The sequence below is a fragment of the Gallinula chloropus genome (genome assembly GCF_964237585.1).
Source record: "Gallinula chloropus genome assembly, chromosome: 5".
In the NCBI taxonomy this organism is placed as follows: domain Eukaryota; kingdom Metazoa; phylum Chordata; class Aves; order Gruiformes; family Rallidae; genus Gallinula; species Gallinula chloropus.
Window position 1 is genome coordinate 61,386,697 of NC_140090.1, and position 19,790 is coordinate 61,406,486.

General features: G+C 42.5%; 1 protein-coding gene across 1 annotated transcript in view; it reads left to right on the top strand.

Moving 5' to 3' along the window:
• Positions 1 to 4,020: 4,020 nt before the first annotated feature.
• The window catches only part of SEC31B (SEC31 homolog B, COPII coat complex component), a gene marked incomplete at its 5' end in the record, with an annotated part of 29,792 nt that continues 14,022 nt past the window's right edge, over positions 4,021 to 19,790 (top strand). Inside the window, 15 exons of the mRNA XM_084264267.1 lie at positions 4,021 to 4,099; positions 5,614 to 5,737; positions 6,333 to 6,528; positions 7,669 to 7,764; positions 8,782 to 8,922; positions 9,428 to 9,570; positions 9,814 to 9,913; positions 11,813 to 11,974; positions 13,912 to 14,064; positions 14,783 to 15,013; positions 15,685 to 15,759; positions 16,369 to 16,452; positions 17,387 to 17,495; positions 17,843 to 18,021; positions 18,475 to 18,601. Of these exons, the coding sequence (XP_084120393.1) occupies positions 4,021 to 4,099; positions 5,614 to 5,737; positions 6,333 to 6,528; positions 7,669 to 7,764; positions 8,782 to 8,922; positions 9,428 to 9,570; positions 9,814 to 9,913; positions 11,813 to 11,974; positions 13,912 to 14,064; positions 14,783 to 15,013; positions 15,685 to 15,759; positions 16,369 to 16,452; positions 17,387 to 17,495; positions 17,843 to 18,021; positions 18,475 to 18,601 (1,999 nt within the window). The remainder of the gene's footprint in view (positions 4,100 to 5,613; positions 5,738 to 6,332; positions 6,529 to 7,668; positions 7,765 to 8,781; positions 8,923 to 9,427; positions 9,571 to 9,813; positions 9,914 to 11,812; positions 11,975 to 13,911; positions 14,065 to 14,782; positions 15,014 to 15,684; positions 15,760 to 16,368; positions 16,453 to 17,386; positions 17,496 to 17,842; positions 18,022 to 18,474; positions 18,602 to 19,790) is intronic.

Here is a 19,790-nt window from a genome sequence, read left to right on the forward strand (position 1 = left end):
GTTTGCCCTGGGCCGCGGGGAGGCCTTTGGGGGAGCCAAGGGCCTCTTGTGGCACCCGGTGTCCGAGGCCAGTGCTTACTTTCTAGACCTCTTCGTCATGCAGCGCAAGGCTGTTGTGCGGTGCGAGGTGACCAGATCCCTGTGCGTGCACTGCCATCGGGACAGTGCTGTGGCATTTAGCAACACCTCGTAAAAGTGCTCCGAGCACAAGAAGTTTCTTTCTATACTGTGGGAGCTGTCATGGAGGAATGTGCTGAGCCCTGCCCAGCTACAGCCCCGCCTTGCAAGCACCAACGATTAGCTGAGATTAGTCTCTCTGTGCTTTCTGCCCTCTGTAATAGGGGGTTATAATAAGCGCTTGTGAGAACAGCCTGGCTTGAGGGTATTGGGGAGCTGTGAAAGGAGAGTGTCAGAGGAACACAAAGGAAAGGGACAGTACAAAGACTTTAAATTGACACTGGGATGTGGAGACTCTAGGATGGTTTGTGTCTTAACTGTTGTGCCATGGCTGAGAGGCTTCTTTCAGTTCTTAGGGTGGTTGATTGTCACCTGGATGACCTTGGACAAGTTTTTTTTCTGTTCTGCCCAATTTACACCTTTAGTTAAGAGGGATCAGGCTATTGGCACCTTTGGGTGCTGTTCTGGAAGTCCAGTATCAGCAGGATCTGTTCAAAGAGCAATGGTTGGGTGCCCAGTTGCAGGAGGAAGATTGGGAAAGTCAGTAGGAGGGAATTTCTGATTGGCAGTATTTTCGTGGTGCAATAGAGAAGCCTTACTGGAGTGATTAGGGATGATTATCAGGGCAGCTTTGAGTGTCAATTAGCTGATACAACATCTTTTAGGATGCGTTCTAAGCCACAAGTATTTCAAGTTAGAGTAGGTGAGGGGTTTTTGTCTCCGTCAGCACTGTTTGTGAGGTTTGTCATGATTTGAGACCGTGTGCTTTTACTTTTTGCTGTTTACCTGCGTGTACTGGTGGTGGGGAGCGCTCTGACCTGCGGGGTTTTGTTTCACAGGCACTGTTGCCTTTTAAGGACACTGCAGGAAACTGTGGCTGGGGGAGGCTGTGGGGAAATGCTGCTTCTGTCCTCTGACTCCCGTTGGGGCTGAGGTTCGTTAATACGTTAGATCTGTAATCTGATGTCTGTAGAAGGAGGAGGAGGGATTGTCATGATTAATTAATTATAGGTCATGAGAAAAGCATGAGCTTTCTCAGAAGTCTTAGATGCTATTTGGGAGTTGACAGCAGGTGGCAGTTTCTCCTTAAAAATTCTCCTGTGGAAGAGTCGATGTTTGACTTTTTCTCAGGCGGCCACAAGAGGTTGCTAAAGAAGGGCTTTTTCCTGCTTTGAGGATCCCGAGTCCTGGCCTGGATAGACATTCACAGCGTACAGGAAGATTCCGTCTCTAAGACTAAGACTCACACCAGGCGTTTATTTGTGGTTTGTTTTTTACTTCCAAACTCAGACCCTACTGATGTAAGGAGGAGATGCTGCTGCATCCCTTCTGAACCTCAGCTGCAGTGGAGATGAAGTGGTAGGAGGTGCTTAAGAGATGGTGCGAAACTGGGATCTTGGCTTCTTATGTATCTCCTCTGGGTCTTCTCAAGTCTATTGGTACTACTGCTGCTTTGCCTTGAGGACCAGGGACACGGTTGCTCTGTTGATATTGAGCCACTGTAAATGGTGCCTTGTTTGTTTCCCTATGTCTGGATGAGTTATCACAGGCAAGACACTTTACCTTCACATTCTGTCCTGATAAGTCTGTGAAAAGAGAACAGTAATATTTCTTATGAAAAAGGATCTATTAACAAGAAAAAGCTGGACAACTGATTAATACTGTTTTGCACATTTTTTATGGCTTGTCTTCATGTGTTAAATGCAAATTGTGCCAGCCATGCAGTCAGTCCAGTGCAGAGGGTAAGGAGTACCATTCACCTGGCTAACTTTGTGATGGTTGCATTCTTCATTGCTTCCTTACCTGTTAATTTACCAGAGGGAAGAGGTCTCTTGGTCATTGTCTGATAATATTCACAGGGGAGTTGCTCTCTCAAAAGTCAAGAAGCAGAGAGGCCAGCTCCTACAATTGATGGATTGTAACTGGAGGAGGAAGAGGCAAAAAAGGGGTGGGTAAGGAACATACCAGCTGCCCTGCTCCCAATGAAGTAGTGGAGTCAAGTGGTGCTTTGTGCTGTAGGCTGTTGCTAGCAGGTTTACCTGACCCATCCTGGAGATAAGGAGACCCCACCAGTGCTCCTTCACTACTATAGGAGACAGATGAGTAGGCACTGGAACTTCTTGGCAAGGAGATTGTAAGTGAGCCATAACAAGCACTCTGCAAAGTGTGTGCTGGAAGGTAAGAAAGTAAGCTTTAGAGGTCTGTTATGGTGATGAGGGGATGCCCTTTCCACTGCTGTTCCTGGGCTGTGTGAGGGAATAGTTGCACTTGTATTATTGTCCAAGAGTTTGTTCGGATTGCTCTGGGCCTTGGCTAAGTTGGGATGAGGTTCATGTGAGAATAGGAATAGGCACTTTGAGCTTTGGGATATATTACTGCAGGCTAATGCTGAAAAGCACTAAATAATTTCTAATCAAACAGCATGGGGCAGTGCGTGGGAGAAGAGACAAGATGTCCTTGGCTTCTGGCTGGTGGTGGTGAAGAATCCCTAAGAAGAGTCTGGAGTTATTAGCTAAGAGGTCCAAGCCCAAGAAGTGTTCTGACCAGGTTTCTCTTTGTGTGGGCCTCAGAAGGCCATAGCTTCATATGAGCCACAGGGTGAAGGAAGGCTTTTTCAAAACTGGTTGGCTTTTGTTTTGGGGGTTGTTTTTCTTTTTGGGATGGTCTGGCCAGACAGCAGGTTGGCCACAGCAAGCTGCCTTTATGAACTCACAGAAAGCTGTCAAGATGCAGAGTGTTTTGCTGTGCAGCCTGCTGACAGTTTTACTTTATTCAGAATGATACCATCTGAGGGCATAGCTAGCAGCTCTGTTTAGCTAGACTTAAAAGATTAAACTGCAGCCAAGGTCAAAAAGTTTAGGAAATGCTTTTGAGAGTGACCCTGCAAGCCTGTGAATGATATGTCTGCACATCACTGGTGCCTAGAAGGCCTGGGAATAGTCTGTGGTGGAGAGGGTTCTTTTTCCTCACTAAGAACATGGAACAGTAGTTTGTATTTATATTCAGTTTTGCAAATTTATGGCTGCCTGCTGTTGTTTGAGTTTCATTATCCTGCTACATTATTGCTTGACTAATCTCTCTCAAGTGAAGTGGGGAAGTTGTGTTCCCATTTTACAGGTGTGGGTTGATATATCCAGAGTAAATAAAAAGAAATGTCAGAGCAGAGATTGAGACACTGTAGTTACTTCTACATTGCTGCTTCTCACCTTCTCCCACTTACAAACTCAAGCAGGAAGTTAAATGAATTATCTCATTTCACTTCTCAGAGGAATGAGAACAAAGTACATTAACTGAATTGGCGTGTGATAGCACTGCACTTTGTTTTCTGTTGCCACGTCAGTTTTCAGCTTGGAATTTAGCCTGCCCTGAGATTCCTCCAGGTCCCTTTCTACCCATGTATATACTGACATCAGCTTGTTCAGGGAAAGCAACTAATGCCGTGAATATATGCTTGTTTAAACTATTTTCTGCAGCTGATTTAAACCAGCCTGAACTGAAGACCTGAGTATGTTGTTTAATTTAGATTCCCTTCCTTTTACTGAAACTCTCCTGTGAGCGGGGTATATGAGAGAGAGAGAGAGATACATGTGACAGAAAATCTGGGATCAGACAGCTGGTATTGTTTGCAGTTTTTTAAAATGAATTCTAAAATACACAAAATCATTCCTGTGAAACTGTTACTTTACTAGCTCAGGAAGTAACAAGCAACTTTGTTCTATTGAGAGCAATTTGGTCAACTGGTGCCTTTGTAAGGGGATATTTTGTTACTGGTGTGATTATTTTCATGTTGACTTTATCCAGCTGTTCTAACTGCTATGTGAAATTTCTTCTAGAGCCTAGAAAATGAAGCTAAAGGAAATTGAGCGAACAGCTGTCCAGGCATGGAGTCCAGCAAACAACCACCCCATTTATCTAGCAACAGGTAATGTTCTTCACAATTTGGGAAAATTAAAGTATGAGTCATGGATTTTATGTAGAGTTGTATTGGCTTTAACTTTCAACAATTCCCATCCTAATAATCTCTGGGAAACTTGCAAGCGATATATGTTTTGTGTTTTTAAAGTGAACTGGAGGGAGTTATTTGTATGCCCTCAGGCAAAAAGCTATCACATTTGATACCTTAAAGGCCTATGATTCTTTTCAAAGGGTGAATACATGGGTTTAGGGATCTAACCCTTAGTCTGTATGAACTCCAACACCTGCTTGCTACAAAAACTAAAATAAAATGTTACTTATCTGGTATGTCTGTGGAAAAAAAAATCATTCTAACTACCTTCATTTAAGCTCACTTTCACTTTGTTTGCCTTCAGAGATTATGGTGTGGTTTGGCAGTCAAATAATAGAAATACCTTTTTCCCTAAAATGGCATGTTTTGTTTATAATTCAATTTTCAACATTTCTGCAAAACCTTAAATTTGTATTTTGTTGATATTGTTCATTAGTCAATATAGTTATAATAATTTTATATCCTGAAGTACAAAGTCAGCCTGTTCACTGAGTGAGTTTAGTGTCTGTGTGGAACCAACAGCTTGGGTTGTCTTCCTGACGTGAGAACTAGTCAATTCTGTCTCCTGCCTGAGTTGGGCAGTGCTGCCGTATTGCTTTGCCGTCCCCCCCTCTGGGATTACTGTCAAAAGAAAGCCACAAAAGTTTGGCTGTTAAAAGCAAAGCTCTGGGGGCAGATAGCCTATCTTGCACTTCTCTGATGAGGACAAATTTTTTGGTTGGACCAAAGGTCTTGGCTTCAGTCAGCTTTAGATCAGAAACTGCATAGTTTCATAATTTGTACTGCCTTTTAATAGTCTCCTGGGCACTCGCTATGCCATAGGCAATTACAAAGCACCTCTGTGGTAACTGGGTGACTGTTAGCCTGGCAGTGTCCCGTTAGGCAATGTTAAGTCTATTTTAAACTTTTATTCTATAAGCAAGGGAGAAGGGAAGAAGCCACCACTGTGTGACTGCTAGTTGTCCATGGGTCACTGGGGGTCTTTAGACAGCAGAGGTTGAAGAACTCTTGCTGTCAACTAGGTTTAGAAGGGTCGGTCAAGACATGGTTGAGGAGCAGTATACAGAAGTATTTGGGATCATACTTGGGTTTCATGATTTGACTGCATTTGTAATTTAAATAAGGACTTAATATCAGAAGCTATGGCTGCCTGGAAGAGAGTATATGAATTGTATTTATCCTAACAGAGAAAGGTATATGCTCAACAGTGACCCTGATGCCCAGAATTTATTGAGGACCTGATAATTATGACAAGACTGAAAGAATTTGTTAGCTCTTCATTCTGAGATATTCAAACATGTCCTCCCCTTGAATGGGCACAGCCAAGGTTGTGTTGGCTATGAAGAATAGCTTTCTGATGCCTTGACATTTTTGTTTCTTGTGCTGTTGATGAAAAATGCCCACGTGTTTTGCCCTTGTACTTCTGCTAGGAACATCTGCCCAACAATTGGATGCATCCTTCAGTACAAATGCCACATTGGAAATATTTGAGGTTGACTTCAGAGATCCTTCCCTGGACATGAAGCAGAAGGGAACACTTCCTGCCTCAAACAGGTACTAGAGACTCATACTGACATGTCAGTCAGTGAAAATGAAAAAGGCTTTTCTGGCACAAGAAAGGAGAGGAGGAGATCATATCTGGGGGGATATAAAGTGATCTTTTGGATCAGTTGACCTCTGCCTTGAAGAATTTCTTTGTCTCATCAGTGTGGATGACATTTGTACCAAGTGTAAAACAGTGTTGATTTGTAACTAGCAGCTTTTACAGTGAGTAAATATATTTTTCAAATAGCAGCTATGGAAAAGAAGGCATATAGTCCTGTGATCTAATTTTCTATATAGTTAGTGTAGGGGTTACAGGAGTTCACCTGGCAAATCCCATATGAGGCTTGAAACATTTTAAGGTTGGGGTGAAGAAAAAAGAAATTGACTAGGCCTTCCTTTGTAAGTTCCCTTTAAAAGTCTTTGGAAGGAAGCCTTTTTTTCCATGTGAGAGCCACAGTCATCTTCAAAAGGAAATGGTTATTCAGGGTGCGGAGTGATAGTTATGTTTGGTAGGTTGGAACATGGATGTGTTTTTTGGTAATGCAGAGAGTGTCTTGATTTCTACCAAAATTGTGGCCCACATCAGCCTTATCTTCTCTTTTAGGTTTCATAAGCTGATCTGGGGTAACTTTGGAAATGGGTCCCCAGAGTCCTCTGGAGTGATCATTGGTGGAGGGGATAATGGTGTACTGACAATGTACAGTGTGCACCGCATCTTGGCTTCAAAGAGCGACCCTGTAATTGGGCAGACAGAGAAGCATTCGGGTCCCGTTCGAGCTCTTGACTTCAACCCTTTCCAGGTATGCAATGTTGAGATACTTATAATCAAATTACATGATTAACCTCTGTGCTGAAAAATACAATACCTGTAGAGATGTATAAACTGAAGGAACAATTCTTAACCTGAAATAAGGGTGATACTTGTGACATGAGATTGGTTTGGGACTCAGAAACAGGGAATTCAGCTTTGCCACTGAATTCCCCTGTAGCCTTAACTAAGTCTCTCACCTCCCTGTAGAAATATGGTCTGTAATACTGTTACATGTTATATCATTAACCATTTAAAGTCAGAACTTCTTTTATTTGTTCAGTTGGTGTCTGATTCACTTGGGCTCTGATCATACTTGAAAGGACTGCAGCATAGGTGAACAGAACACATGTTCTCATGTCAGCACAAAGGCAAATTGAAAGTTGCCTGCATCTTGTCAGAAGAAATGCCCTTGGTGCTGAGATGCAGAGCAAAGATGCCGGGATGCTGGCCAGAGGCAGCGGCTTTCAGGCCCGTGGCAGAGTTTCATGATGAGTAATGTCAGCAAACCACACATATAGCTTGTGAGGCAAATTGTAAGCAGATCTGTACCATGGACAACTGAAGGCGCAGAGGCCAGAAATGTCCTTGGTTTATAATCCGGTTAGTATCTTTCTGCTTACCTGTGGCTGAAAAATGTAGCTCTTACCCGACTTTGGAAGCTTTTGGGTGTTTTGCTTACATTTATAGCATTTATTCAGCGTGGAGAACAGGCTCTGGGGAGATCTTACAGCACATTCCAGTACCTAAAGGGTCCTAGAAGAAAGCTGGAGAGAACTGTTTACAAGGGCATGGAGTGACAGGACAAGGAATAATGACCTTAAGCTGAAGGAGGAGAGGCTTAAATTACATATTTGGAAGAAATTCTTCACTCTTTAGAGTGGTGAGGCCGTGGCACAGGCTGCCCAGAGAAGCTGTGGCTGCCCCCTCCCTGACAGTGTTCAAGGCCAGGCTGGATGGGGCTTTGGGCAACCTGGTCTAGTGGAGGGTGTCCATTCCCATGGCAAGGGGCTGGAACCAGCTATTATTTGAGGTCCCTTCCAACCCAAACTAGTCAGTGTTTTTTAAGAAATCTGTCCTCTCCCTCTGTGAAATTGAACACAGCTTTTCTTCTTTTTTTTCTTTTCTGCAGAGTAACCTCTTAGCTTCTGGAGCCAACGACTCTGAAATTTTCATCTGGGACTTGAATAACTTCAGTGTGCCTATGACTCCAGGGGCAAAATCACAGGTAAAGGAGCTTTCCCCTGGACAACGCCTCCATGGGTTTCATATGTCAGTAGGCAAGGCAAAAAGATGATAGTGTGTGGGAATGACCTTGTTGTCTGTCAGGAGAAATATGAATCATAACTGACTGATCAGCTTCATCCTAGAGAGGTGGAAAGAGTATTATAAGGGGAGGGAAGTAGGCTGTCAAGCTCTGCAAGGATGCACTTTGCATGGATGGGTAGGCTCTTTGTGGATTTGAATCAAGTAACTGACCAGTTTATCTTGTGATCCAGCTGGGGTGTGTGTGATGGATTAAGAAGGCTTATTGGACCTTCTCTGAGGAATGAATTTACTTCAGGCTTCAGATGAAGCTTTTCATATCTCATGAAAGTAATATTCCTAGCAGACCCAGTGAGCCATTTAATGTATCTTGGCTATTGCTCCCAGATAATGTTTCCTGACTTTGAAGAGGAAGAAGCTTCTGATGCTGATTATTTTATTCAAGGCAATCAACAAAAATAATCATAGTAAACTTGCCTAAAAACAGGCCAAATTTTATCTCCAGTAAGCCTCCCATTTGTTTCCTTCCCTGTCTCCTGTATTGCAGTAGATACAGTAAAGGCAATTAGCCTTAAATGCTTCATTTTCCATCTCACTGCACTCCTGGAATTGTTACACAAGGTCATCTTTCCATTTAAGCTCGTTGCAGAAGTCAGAGTAGAAGTATCTGTGTTCTCTCAGCTGCAGTTCCCTGAAATTATTTATGACACATTTGGTCAATGCAGATTCCAGTACCCACTCCCAAAATGCAAAGGTGCTTTTCAGGTGATATTTCACCATAGGATTTGATGGTCCACTCTACGTTCTGAGTAAAGGACTGTCCGTGCTTCCTAGACCTGGTCAGTGCCGCTACATCCGATTAGTTGATCAGGTGATTAAATAAAGAGTCTATTTTAAACTCTAGCTAGTGACAGAATGCTGTGATTAGTGTCCCCTCAGCAGGGGGATAATGGATGTATGGCCTTTCCTGTCTTGGCAGCCTCATGAAGACATCAGCGTGGTGTCCTGGAATCGTCAAGTGCAGCATATCCTGTCCTCCGCTCACCCCAGCGGCAAGGCTGTGGTTTGGGACCTGAGGAAGAACGAGCCTATCATCAAAGTTCACGACCACAGCAACAGAGTGAGTGGGGGAAAGACGCTGATCCTGACTAGCTGACGACGCATCACACGTGATGGCAGAGCAGTGGCACAGGCTTATTTGATCAAGTGGTTTTTCATGGTAGCTGCTGGGGCTGGTTCTCTTAGAGCTGTGGCATCAAAACACCTCTCTCTTTCTCCTAATGAAATGGAGAAACAAGATCCCTAGCTGTTCCTAAAATTAGGGCCCCCTTGCGTTCAGTTGCTATGTTCACAGCTCATTTATGAGAAGCCTCTTGCGTTTTCATCGCAGCTGTCTTGCTAGATCAGCTTTGAACTAGTCCTTCAACTTCTGTGCTGTTAGCAGGTTCTTTTGCTGTGTAGAGAAGGTGGCAATACTTGCTTTTCACAGCAAGACACTGCTAGACTTGCTTCATGTCAAACTTTCTAGGCGGTTTAAGTGCAGAATGACGTGGCTCTGGGCCATTTGTGACATTGCCAGCTTACTTTACTGAGGAATTTTCAGCCTATGCTATTTTTGTCCCTAGATGCATTGCTCAGGAATGGCCTGGCATCCAGAAGTTGCAACTCAGCTAGTCCTTTCCTCTGAGGATGACCGCTTGCCAGTGATCCAAATATGGGACTTACGTTTTGCTACCTCTCCTTTGAGCCAGCTGGAAGGGCATACGAGGTGAGGGCCTGCTTGCTCTGTTGCCTTTTCAAGGATCTGTGTCTTTGAAAGGCAGACATCTGGGAGACTGGACTTTTGAGAACTATGATTTTTTTGCTATGCCTGTTTTGTTTCACAGATTAATTTGGTTGAGGATCAAGATGAGAACTAGCATGTCTGAGATTAAGCAGAAATTCTGCTTAATTTCTTCTGGTGGAAGAGTGGACTGTGTAACATGACTGATTTCTTCCTGATCTATTTTAGGGGAGTTCTGTCTGTCTCTTGGTGCCAGGCTGACCCTGAACTGCTGTTGAGTAGCGCTAAAGACAACCGGATCTTATGCTGGAACCCGAGTGTGGGGGAGGTACATAACCACAGCTATAAGTACCCACAGTCTGCTTTATACAAAGCTGTGCGCTATGCTCTGTGTGTGTCCCATCTCTGTGGAGTGCCAGTGTGATTGCCTCCAGTATGTCTCCTGTATTATTCCTGTCTGCAGCGAATGAGTGTGTGGTCCGTATCTAGACTGGAAATGGCAGAGGGAGTTATTTTCTCTGATAGATCTATGTCCAGCGAGGGGAGAAATCTACCTAAAACTTAGTTTCAGCTGGTTAAGATTACTCTTGCTATATTCGCACATGTAGTGTTATCTATGTTTGTTTCTTCTTCTCTTTTCCACTAGGGTAGGAAGTTTTGGGTTTTTTTTAATAACTTGAAGCATAATGAGTATTTGTTAGGGTCATCGAGAGGGGAACGATGTAATTAAATATGTATAAGCCTCATTCATAATACAGGGCCTGTATGTGCTTATATAGTCATCCAAAATTAACGTCTTTGAAATATTTTGGTATCACCTGAATTAAAAAAAACAGGACTGTGTAAAAAGTCTGCATACTTAGTCATTCAGTGCTGAATTTGTGGATAAAACTGAGTTTTGAACTTTGAACAAAATGCAGTTGTTCTTAATGATATCATGGGGAAAGTGCTCAAATAATACTGAACAAAGTCCAGCTGGGAGCCCCAGGCTGGATTCATTTCATGGGGCAATTCCACTTAGCTGACCACCTTTGCCTTGGAAAAAAAATTAATACATTTTCATAAAATGCATGAAATGCTACTGTTGTGGTTTCATGGGATTCAGTGCTCACTCCGCCTTTGAAATCTAGTGGTTAGAAGAGAATCAGACTCTGAAGTGCTACTAAAGCCTAATTTTTACTAAAGACTTTTACTGTATTTCAGTGGAGAAATAAATAAACAAATTTAATGCCACTGGCTCAACTTAATGCATGGTGCTGTAGATTAGAAGAGTCTAAATTCAAATTAGGCATTTATGCACAAATTATTGTTAAGGGGCTGTTCTTCACTTGGTGGTTTTAGGTGATGCAAAAATTGGCAAGATTTTCAGTAGTAAGGGTACTGCAGTTAAACAAAATGGCTGATGTGGTGAGTCTGGGGGAAGTGTTGGTTTCTTTGGCCTTTGGGGATATTTGGGAGCGGTTTTGGTTGGTTTTGTGTTTTGTTTGGGGATTTGTTGGCTTTTTTTTAATTTAGCAATACAGATTTTAATATAAGCAAATGCAAGATTTTATACCTAGGAACAGAAAATGGAGATCACATTCCTACAGAGAGGGAAGCTGTGATTCTCTGTGCCTTGTGCCTTTGAGGCGTAAAGGACATCTCTTTGTTTTACAAACAAGGTTGAAAGTCAAGGTTGGGTTGGTGAGTTGCCCAATACCAGGCAGGAAGTCTGTGACTGGGCCATGCATTGAACTTTGGATTTTTGAGTTCTGGACCAGAAGCTTGTTGTCCACAATATCCTTCATAGTTCACCTGCAGCTATAGTCTTATTTGGTTGTTCTACTTTTTTCTGTAGGCTTTTATTTTATTTCTCAAATTTGTTATTCCAGACTGTTTTTTCTGTCAACATGTTCTTGCTCATGACACCGTCTTGCCTTTTGGCTTCTGGCTTTCTTGTGGTGTTTCCTGGTGTTTCCCCTGCTCTGGCCAATAGCAGGTGTGACAGTATTGACTTGTTTTATTCCACAATCAAAATCCTGTGGTACAGCAGCTTTCTGAGGTTTTCTGTTGTCTGGGCTCAGTGTGCTAGAACTCGGTTGCAATGTGTCCTTCAAGAAGCAAAAGTAAAAGACTTGTATAGAATGGTGATATGTAAATAAAGTGTGAGATGTTTGCTGTGGGCAAGTAATTTCAGGAAAACAGGAGAGTATTCATGTTGTGCTTCTGCTTTCTCTTTCTGTGATAGGTGGTTTATGAGCTGCCCATTCGCAGTCAGTGGTGTTTTGATGTCCAGTGGTGTCCTAGGAATCCCTCAGTCTTCTCTGCTGCCACTTTCGATGGGTGGATCAACGTTTATTCTGTTATGGGTGGGAACTTAGAAGCTCAGCAGAAGACACAGGCTGACAAGGTAAAGTCCTGTGAACATGTTATGGCTTGACAGATTGGCAATTACTCACCTGACTTCCAAGAGCATTAGAAGTCATGTGTAGCAGTGTGGGTTTGAAGTGATGCCATCTGTCCCACCAAACACCATATATAGCTGTATGGTGTGGGTACGAGAATCTACCTGTGCAGGGCTTAATGTGCACCAAGTCCCAGAGGGGCTGCACTGCCTTTGACAAAGGTATCTCAGTATTTCTTGTAAAATTCATTGAAGTGTGTAAAAAGAACCAAGATCAACTGTAGTTTTGATGTTATATCTATTTAATTATTATTATTACTAGACTAGAAACAAAGCAGCACGCCTGTTAGAGCAACAAGCTTGTCTTGTCATCAGGTTAAAATTAAATACATTGATTCTAATTAATACCACACATTCTTTATTAGATCAGAAGAGAATTTAAAATGTAGCTTATACGCCACTGTAAGCAATCTTTGAGTCAGTTGACTGTAACTTGGAGCACCTTAGTATTTTGATACTGAGACCTATTACTTAGCCAATTATTAGATGTGCAAACTCTGAACAGATTAGATGTCAGTACTGTATAAAATCTTAGTTTTAATCTGGTGTCTAGTCTTTTAATTCCCTCCCTCTCTCCCAGCTAACAAACGTGTTGCGATACAGGTTTTAAGAGAATACGTATGAGCTGGCTTAAGTGTTATTTATATAGTCATTTACAGCTGACTGAGTTCAGTTTCATAGGATTTGCAAGAGGAAGAAAATACTTTATCAAGCAACAGCTGTAGGAGATTAAGGATTTATTTAACCCATGGAGAATTTTCTTTCTGTGCATTCTTCGTGTGCACGCGCCACACTTCAGCTTTTCAAAACTGGAGAACAGTAGGGTAGAGTAACTCCAAGGTAAATATAATAAGAAAGAACAAGAGGCAGGAAGACATAATGACAGTTATGGAGGCAGGGAGTTTGTGACCAAAAGGTCTCTCTCCTCTGGGTTCAGTGGTATCAGGATAGAAACTCTGTTGAAGACCTGGTGGCTGATGTTTCTGGTACCCTGGTCATGTGTATTTATCTTCTAAGGTTTAGGGTGATTGATCTATTAGCTATAAGCTGTTCTTCCAGGAAATGGTCTGTCTTGGGAATTGGTTTCCCCCAAGAAAGATTAGAAAGACAAAACATGTAGGTCTTGCCTGTGATTCTTTTTTTGGCAACCTAAGCTTGACAAGCCTTGTGTTGCTTCTTTTTAGGTATGCTGATCAGGGCTATTTTGGAGCTGTGCCCTATGGTCTAGTCAAACTTGAACAGGGTTATCTTTAGCAAACAACAACTCTACGCCAACAATGTTAAAAATTAAGAATGCTTGTGAACATCATTATATGTATGGTCATGGACTTCCCAAATGTCAGAAATCCAGATCAGAGGCCACTTTTGACACTCTTGTCTAGGCAAGAAAGTCTGGAGAGATTATTTCACCAGCCTCATCTAAGCTATAAAAGCTTGAGACAGTCCTTAAAACTAGCCCATATGAAAGACCTCGGCCATGGAAAGGGAGTCAGCATTCCTTTTTGGGCAAAACAAGAAATAAGTTGGACAACTTTTGACTGTATGTTGTCACTGTCTTGCATAAAACAAGTAATTTTGTAACTCCTGCGTTTAAGAGCTGGTTGCTAGGCCAGGCAGTGTTTGCTAAGGAATTTGCATCTTGCTAAGGAAAAATTACTTGAAAATCTCCAAAGGTGAAGGTTTCTTGAGAAATAATTTCTGGAATTGTTTGGAAATACAGAACTCTCACTTATAGGCCAGGTGCTATTCCAGGAAGAGGTGCTGTAACAGCCTTTTTCTTCATTAGTGAGGAAAGTAACTGATTACTAAACAATGTTTTTTGTGCTCACTCCCTACAGAGAGGGATTGAATTATATCTTATTCCTTTCTCTGTCTGATTCCAGATCTCTTCTTCCTTCAACAACCTGGATCCCTTTGGCACAGGACAGATCCTTCCTCCTCTGCAAGTGCCAGAGCAAGTAGCTCAGACCACCTTGATTCCACCATTAAAAAAACCGCCCAAGTGGATTCGCAGGCCTGTGGGGGTTTCCTTTGCAGTAAGTGAATGGAACGTGCTTGGCTTAAAGTGCAACAGATGTGTCATCTTGTGACACAATCCTTTTCTTTTGCTAGGGAAACATTTTTATCTTCCTGTTGCTAGTTTTTTTAATATCTATTTAAGGTGCAATGTGTCAACATTCGGGTATATTTCCAACAAGGAGGAGTGCTGTATCAGAGAGTGGGAGGTTATAAGTAAGAGTTAATAAAGCTAAGAAAGACTTACAAAACCTGTCCTTGTAGGCTGTGACATGCATTCCCGTTCTCCTTTGTCTTTCTCCTTCCTATCCAGGTATTTAATTTTTTTCACCTCTTTGGTCCTAAATCAGAAGGCTGGATTGTTGTTTTCACCTTTGGCTTGACTTGTTCTCTGTCTGTCTAGTGCCTGCCATTCATATGATAGTTTTTATCATTGTAGCCTGCTTCTCCGTGTCAGAAAAGAACAAGGTTTCCAAATGGTACTTTCTCCTCTGTGCCTTTCTAGCATTTGCAATTGGCTTGGCATGACAGCACATACACAGGTACCTTGGTTATCAGCCTTCAGCTGAAGGGCTTGTGATGTGAACTCCCTTAATGTCTCTACCATCTGTACACATTAAACTGTTTGGGTTCCTTGTGATCACAGCTGGAGCTTGAGTCCACCTTGCTGAATGAAAAGCTAAGCAAGTTGCTTTTGTTTATAAGAATGCTTACCATATCTCCCTCTGTATTTCTCAGTTTGGAGGAAAACTTATTTCCTTTGGTCTTACCAAAGCTCCGGGGCAGCAAATGCAGCAGACTTACCCACACCAGGTATTCATCAGTCAAGTCACTACTGAAACTGAATTTCTGCTCCGATCCAGAGAACTGCAGATGGCCTTGCAGTCAGGGAACCTCCTTGATTACTGCCAGGGCAAGATCCAGACAGCCAAGTTGCCTTTTGATGAGAACCTTTGGAACTTCTTGAAGGTAAGATGGCTGTGGTGAAACTCAGAGTCAGTTCTTTTACAGTCCTGGGGTGGAATGTGTTCATTATGGTCCTCTCTAGCCCTTTATTTTTACCATTCTTTAAGATATAAAATGGAATTTAGTAGGGCAGTTAGTTACTTGTCTAAAGAAAAGCTTTTGCTGATGAGGTCTTGGAGGTTGCCTTTTCAGTAGGAGCAGTTTTCTCAGTGGACTCATTAGGGCTTTCTGACAAGGTGCTAAACAGGATTTTCTCATCTCAGCCCACTGCCCAATTATATCTGCCTGCTACCTGTGGAGCTCTAATGTTACTGTTTCTCAAGACAAAATCCAAACAGGAAAGGAGATTCCCCAGTAATAAGGGAGAGCTCTGTGATAGCAGGAGGACTGACTGTAGCCCTGTATAGCACGATGATTTTAGTAACACTTTGGTAATATAAAAGAGTTTGGTGATGAGGAGTGGCTGCCCTTCCAGTGGGGCAGAACTTAGCCTTGATAGTGTTTTAGAGACACTCATAGGCAGGCTGTGCCTGAGGTGAAATGTTGGGATGTTAGTTGAGTTCCTTATCTATAGACTAAGATCTAAACTTTGCTGCTGCCAGAAGCAGCCAACATTTGTCAGTGTGTAGAATTTTACATATTTTCTTGTCTTTTTAATATCCTTTGGGATTCAGGTGAACCTGGAGCAGGAGTCCAGGACTAAACTCCTCAAGCTGCTGGGTTACAGTAAAGAGGATCTGCAAAAAAAGGTAAGGGGTCTTTCCAATAGAGAGAAGCCTTTGTAGAACTAAAGCTGCTGTGGGAGAGTTATAGGGTCCCTACTGTAAATGAGTGAGTGATCTCACAACATACAAAGGACGGAATTGTATGAAATAACAGCTGAGAGGCACATCGAGCATCCCTCCTTAAAAACCAAATGAGTGCACTTGTAAGGGTATAACTGTAGCTATATTAGGTCAAATCAAAGGGGTGTTGGGCCCATTATCTTACTACCAGTTCTTGGTGCTCTGGGAAGTGTTTAGCAGAAGTGCAGTTGTGAGAGCTGCTTCTAGCATCCAGCTCTCTGCATCTCAGGGGATTCCTCAGACAGGAAGAATGTGACAGATGAAGACAGTCTGGCATAGCAGTGATGGAGCTGCGAGGGAGGAAACTCTTGCAGCAGCATGGACAATGGTCTGCAAAGAATAAATAACCTCTGATAGGCAGCCAGCCAGGAATAGGGAAAGGTGGAACTTTTCAAACAGGTGAAAGAGTTGGGGGAATTGTTTCTGGGGCTTGTCAGTCACTTGGTAGCCTTGCTGCCCAGGTGTTTAACTTTGATAGGGGATTCACTCTGTGCATGCCTGTTACTTTTCTAGATCACCTCATGTTTGAGCAATGGCATCCCCAATAAACAGCCCCTTCCTGAAGAAAATGAGACAAACACTGCACAGCCAGATCAGGTATGTCCTGTACATCTTGCCAGCCTCTGAGAGCAGTGGAGGGCAGAATGGACAGGAAGGTTTAATTACAACCACAAGTTGTTGGGCTCAATGCAGACATCGCAGAGGGCAGCTCACAGTCCTGTCAGACCCTCACAGGGTCAGATTAAATGATCATAGCCATCCTTTCTGGCTTTAAAACAAATCAGTGAATGATGAAGATGAACTCCTGGCTGTTGACAGTGCAAGAAGGCTTGCTTCACCAGTGATTTCTTCAGTGATAGAATTAGCCTCACCTCCAGCATAACTTCATGCTACAGTTCTGGATTTCCTCTGTGAAGCTTCTGCTGTGGTATTTCTTTTGCATTTCTTTCCTTTTTACCTCTATCCTTTGCAATATATTCTCACATGGTTTTGGGTTGTCCATCTTTAGAAGCCTTCCACAGCCTGGTTCACCATACACTGTAAATTTTGCTCGATGTCTTGAAACTGCTATCCTCAAATTAGTAATTTTCACAAATCTTAAACACTGAAGATATTCTAGGGATAGCAACTTTGCCCTGCATTTCAGTAGAGCACCAAGCATGTCTGTGATCCTGCTGTTAGTTACAGCTGTCACTTATTTGGCTAGTCCTTACTCTGTCCAAAATTATTCAGCTTGCTCAAGGGCTGGCAGTTGAGTTGATGAATGCTGGACAGCAATATTGTTGGCATTGCATGGTTTATACTGTCAATCTCCCAAGCTGTGTCAATAGCAGCACTTGTCTTGTTGCTGCTCTGGTGTGCAGATTGATAGAGCAGGGGCAGGAGGCATGATGGATTTCCAAATTAAAACCAGATTTATGAGCATGCTCAACAAAATGGAGAGCAGCCCCATCCCACTCTGTAATCTGCTAAACTGTTTTGGGCAGAATCTGTTCAATGAATTAATTAACCTTTTGCATTCTTTGCACAGCTCTTAATAAATTCCAGTGATGATGTAGCTGCTGTTTCCTCCTCTTCAGCCTTTTTTGACAATCTCATCCCACAGAATATGAGCACATTAGAGATTCCTGTCACAGAAGGTATGTTGCATGAATTGTGTTTCTGCTTTCTTAGGAAAAGTATAGAAGAGGGGAAACTAGAAAGAAAATTAGGAAGACTCTGGTTAGCTCCAGCTGATTAATACTTTTAAAACATGTGACTACTCCCAGTGTCATGCAGCATATCTCTGCATTATGCAGATAAGTAATTTTCCCAGATAAGAGATCCATTGAAAATATAGGAGAATCTTCTAGATTAAGAAACTTTTACAGTCAAGTCAGTGGTGTTGTGTTTGGGTTTGGTTTTTTTTTAAATGTAAAACGTGATTTTGGGATCAGTGCATCTGGATGATCCCCCTGTGGGTTGACTGTGCTTGTCACCTCTGTAGATACTGATGGACTCATCAGCCAAGCCCTTTTACTGGGGAATTTTGAGGCTGCAGTGGAACTGTGCATGCAAGCAGAGCGTTTTGCTGATGCCATCATCTTAGCTATAGCTGGTGGGGAGAACCTCCTGAAGGAGACCCAGAAGCGCTACTTTGCCAAACAGAAGACAAAACTTTCCCTGGTAAGTGACAGTTTTATGTACCCAATGAGCAGTGAAAGGTGTGCAGTATCTTGGCAGATGTTTGCCTGAATATATGTGGAAATGCTTTTGCAGGAAGTGGGATGTCAGCAGAATCTGTGCATCACTTCTTGACTTGGCATTTAATATCCTAAGACTGTACTCCCAGTCACTGATCCTAGCTGCTCTGAAACAGGAGATATGTTGTATCTTTACTCTTGCTTAGCGTGGCTGTTTCCATATTCTCCCAAGTGCTTTGTTGGGCTTTTTCACTTTCTACAGAGGCATTGGGTTCAAATTCCTGTTAACATTGGGAAGCTAGGATTCTTGGACCTTAATGTACAGCAAGGTAGCTGCTGCCTAGTGGGAAATGAGCTGTTGCTGTGTGTACATTTGTTTAATCAGCCAGCTTATCTTTGTCTTCAGTGACTGACATGCTTTCTGCTTCCTTTGCAGCTCCTTTCTTCCATTGTGCAGCAGAACTGGCAAGATATTGTTTGCATGTGTGATCTACAGAGCTGGAAGGAGGCACTGGCCATCTTGTTAACATACTCAAAGCAGGAGGACTATACTCAGCTCTGTGGTATGCAGCATACTATGTTTTGTTATGATCTCCCTTAGGAGAGGGTACCTCTAGACCATGTACAGAAAGAAATGCATACAGCTGAGGAAGTGAAGCACTCCTTGCCCATTGCAGCTAGCTGGAACTTAGGAAGTAAGCATGAACTGCTAGGAGAATGATAGACACATCGTGGAGCTGAGTGTCATGGTATAAAGTTATATATGCTGATATTTCCTGTCACCTCTAGCAATAGCATGGGGAAAAAAAAGGTTAGGCATTAGGCTGAGACACTAAGAGTATGATATTAATTATTTTATTCTCGGGAGAAAGGAATTTTCTTGACAGTAAAACAGTGGCTTTACTTCATCTGAAAGAAGTCTACCCTTCCAGCACATTCCCCTCCCTTTCTTAGTTCAAAACCAGGGGTAAATGAATATTTGATGGCTTCAGTAATTTCCTCAGTCAGGTTAATATTCCAAAATGCTCAGCAACTGGTAGTTCTGGGAGTGAGAGTTAGGGGGCAATCTAGTGACTGAATCTGATGTTGCTTCAGTGAGAAACTAACTCCTGGCTGACAGAACAGCTAAGTGCTGTTGGAGAAATGACAGTGCTTTATGTAAGATAACACAAATTGAAATGCAAGAAATCATGGCATCTTTTACAGACCAAATTTTAGGGGTGGAGTGGCTGTGGTGGTGGTGGCAGTGAGGTAGGTCCAGTTCACCATAATCTCCTGTCATGTGTTAAACATCAACAATTATCAGATTACTAGCTGTCTACTACTGTTGCCTGGAGATTCCCATATCTCTTGGGGGGTAGGGGGAGGAAGTATTGGATTTTTTCCACTGGATTAATCAGTCATTTTTAAAGGTTTTTTTTTGCTTGGGGTTTTTTCTTTTCTCTTTTATATGTCTGGGTAGACATATAAAAAATGACAGATATGTAAAAAGTGCTTAGTTTTTCAAGCAAATTTGCTTTGGGATTCCTTTATAGTGCCCATTTCTCTATGTTATCCAAAAGTTATACAACAAAGCTGGTGTGAAGGGTCTAGAGGAACAGCTAAGGGAACTAGAGTTGTTTAACCTGGAGAAAAGGAGGCTGAGGAGAGACTTTATTGCGTTCTGTAATGACCTGAAAGGAGTTTGTAGCCAGGTGGATGTTGGTCTCTTCTCCCAAGTAGCAAGTGATAGAATGAGAGGAAGTCAAGTTA